The following is a 2,029-nucleotide window of genomic DNA, read 5'->3' on the forward strand; positions in this document are numbered from 1 at the left end:
TGCAGGTTGGTCAGGGGTCACCTAATCTAGGCTAGACTTGGATGGGGCCCTGTTCCACGTGTCTCTCGTCCTTCCTCTGGGACCGTCAGGCCAGGCCAGAGAGGGTCTTCTCATGACAATGGAAGAAGCGTAAGAAAGAGCATAAATACTTAAGGCCTCAGATCAGAACTGACACCGTGTCACCTCTGCCTCATTCTGTTGGCTAAAGCAAGGCATGTGGCCAAACCCAAAGACAAGGGGCAAGAGAAATACATTTCTGAACATCATTTAACCTACCAGAGATTCTTATCTTTCAAGCGCCGGACAGTTCAGGTTTTTGTTACATTCTGCCTGGTCTCCACACCTCTGCCACATTAACCTTTCTTAAGAGCACAGGTAAGACTGTGGCATTTCATGACTCCATGCCCCACCCCCAAAACCTTCCCTAGTGACCATGCCGTGGGACCCAGCTGCTTGGCTGGTTGCAGCCATCCGTTCTCCAGCCAGGGCTTCGGTCCCAGCTCTGTCCCCTGTTTGTCTTCCCCACCCCACCCATGCTGGGGGCTTGGCTGGGTTATACATCCCTCTTTCCCAAACACCCATGTCATCCTCCCTGTGCCTGCGTTTTGTTGTCATTCTCCCCACCTGAAACGCACCCCCCACGTTCCCATGTCAGAATCCTGGCCTCTTTCCGGGCCCTCATTCCCCACTGAGAATAACTCCCACCTCTGAGCTCCCAAAGTCCCCTCACTAGAACCTTCTGATGGCTGTTCATACCTTCCCTCTTGTGTCATAGTTTATGAGTGAACACGTCTCATCGTAGCTCCCAGTGCAGTGCCGGGCACGCAGTGTGGCAAGAGTATTTTTAAGGAGGAAGGACGAATGGATGAATGAATGAACACCTGTAATATTCCTACTATCCGCTAGGCCCTTGCAGGCAGGGGTGGCAGCTGTGTCTGGCGTTAGCCAGGAGGGGCCTCGCTTGCCCATTGCTGACCGTACGCGGCAGGTGGTGCTCTGGTTGCCCTCCCAGATGCAGAGGGCATGATTGGGGGTTAGCAAAGGGAGGTGGTGTAGCCACGGGGAGTTGAATGAGGCAAGTGCTGAGCCTTGGGAGAACGACATTTCCCCTTGCATCTCATCCCCCCACCTGAGCATCGGAGTCAGTGAAGGAGGGTGACCTGCAGCAGGTCTGGGCAGTGCCAGAGGAGGGGAGGCTGCACCCCCCGCCTGGGAACACCCGAAGTAGAGGTGCTGTGGCTGAAGGTCAGGGTGGTCCTGCCCACAAGCAAGTGCACGCGTCACCCACCCCACCCTCACTGAAGACGCGGGCTTTGCCTGTGGCCGGGACCAGCTCTGAGCCACCAGGCGCTCGGCTGACGCGGTCTCTTTGCCTCCACAGAAGGACTTCACGGTGCGCGAGGAGCTGCAGCAGCAGGACGTGGAGCGCTGGCTGGGCTTCATCACCTTCCTGTGCGAGGTCTTCGGCACCATGCGCAGCAGCACGGGCGAGCCCTTCCGCGTGCTCGTGTGCCCCATCTACACCTGCCTCAGGGAGGTAAGGGACCCGCCGCGGCCCTGAGCGCTGGCACTGGGATGGCGCGAATCGGAACCCGTCATACACATGGGCTAAGCCAGCAGGGTTGTGTCACTTACGAAGGGATCGCGCCTTTGGTAAAGTCAGGTCTTTATCCGTTGAGTTTATGCAAAGGGAAACAGCCCCCCAAGGGAAGTATGGTTAACTCAGACTTCGGTAATTCCTAACCTGGAACGCCAGCTGCAGACAGGAGGCCCACAGTACGTATTATTGCAGTGAATGCATCTCTGGATTGGATTGGTTTACCACTGAATTGTTTATTTAAAAAAAATATTTGCTTCTAAATTTTATCTCAAAAAAATAAAAAATGGTCGCCTGGCCGGGCGCAGTGGCTCACGCCTGTAATCCTAGCACTCTGGGAAGCCAAGGCGGGTGGATCGCTCAAGGTCAGGAGTTCGAGACCAGCCTGAGCAAGAGCGAGACCTCCGTCTCCACTAAAAAATAGAAAGAAAT

General features: G+C 55.3%; 1 protein-coding gene across 2 annotated transcripts in view; it reads left to right on the forward strand.

Moving 5' to 3' along the window:
• Positions 1–2,029, forward strand: part of CTIF (CBP80/20-dependent translation initiation factor) — a 295,612-nt gene that overhangs the window by 249,970 nt on the left and 43,613 nt on the right. For both annotated transcript variants that reach the window (XM_012642671.1, XM_012642672.1), the window contains exon 10: positions 1,382–1,537. In XM_012642671.1, the coding sequence (XP_012498125.1) occupies positions 1,382–1,537 (156 nt within the window). The remainder of the gene's footprint in view (positions 1–1,381; positions 1,538–2,029) is intronic.

Source organism: Propithecus coquereli, unplaced genomic scaffold (assembly GCF_000956105.1).
Source record: "Propithecus coquereli isolate 6110/MARCELLA unplaced genomic scaffold, Pcoq_1.0 Scaffold181, whole genome shotgun sequence".
NCBI classification, from domain to species: Eukaryota; Metazoa; Chordata; class Mammalia; order Primates; family Indriidae; genus Propithecus; species Propithecus coquereli.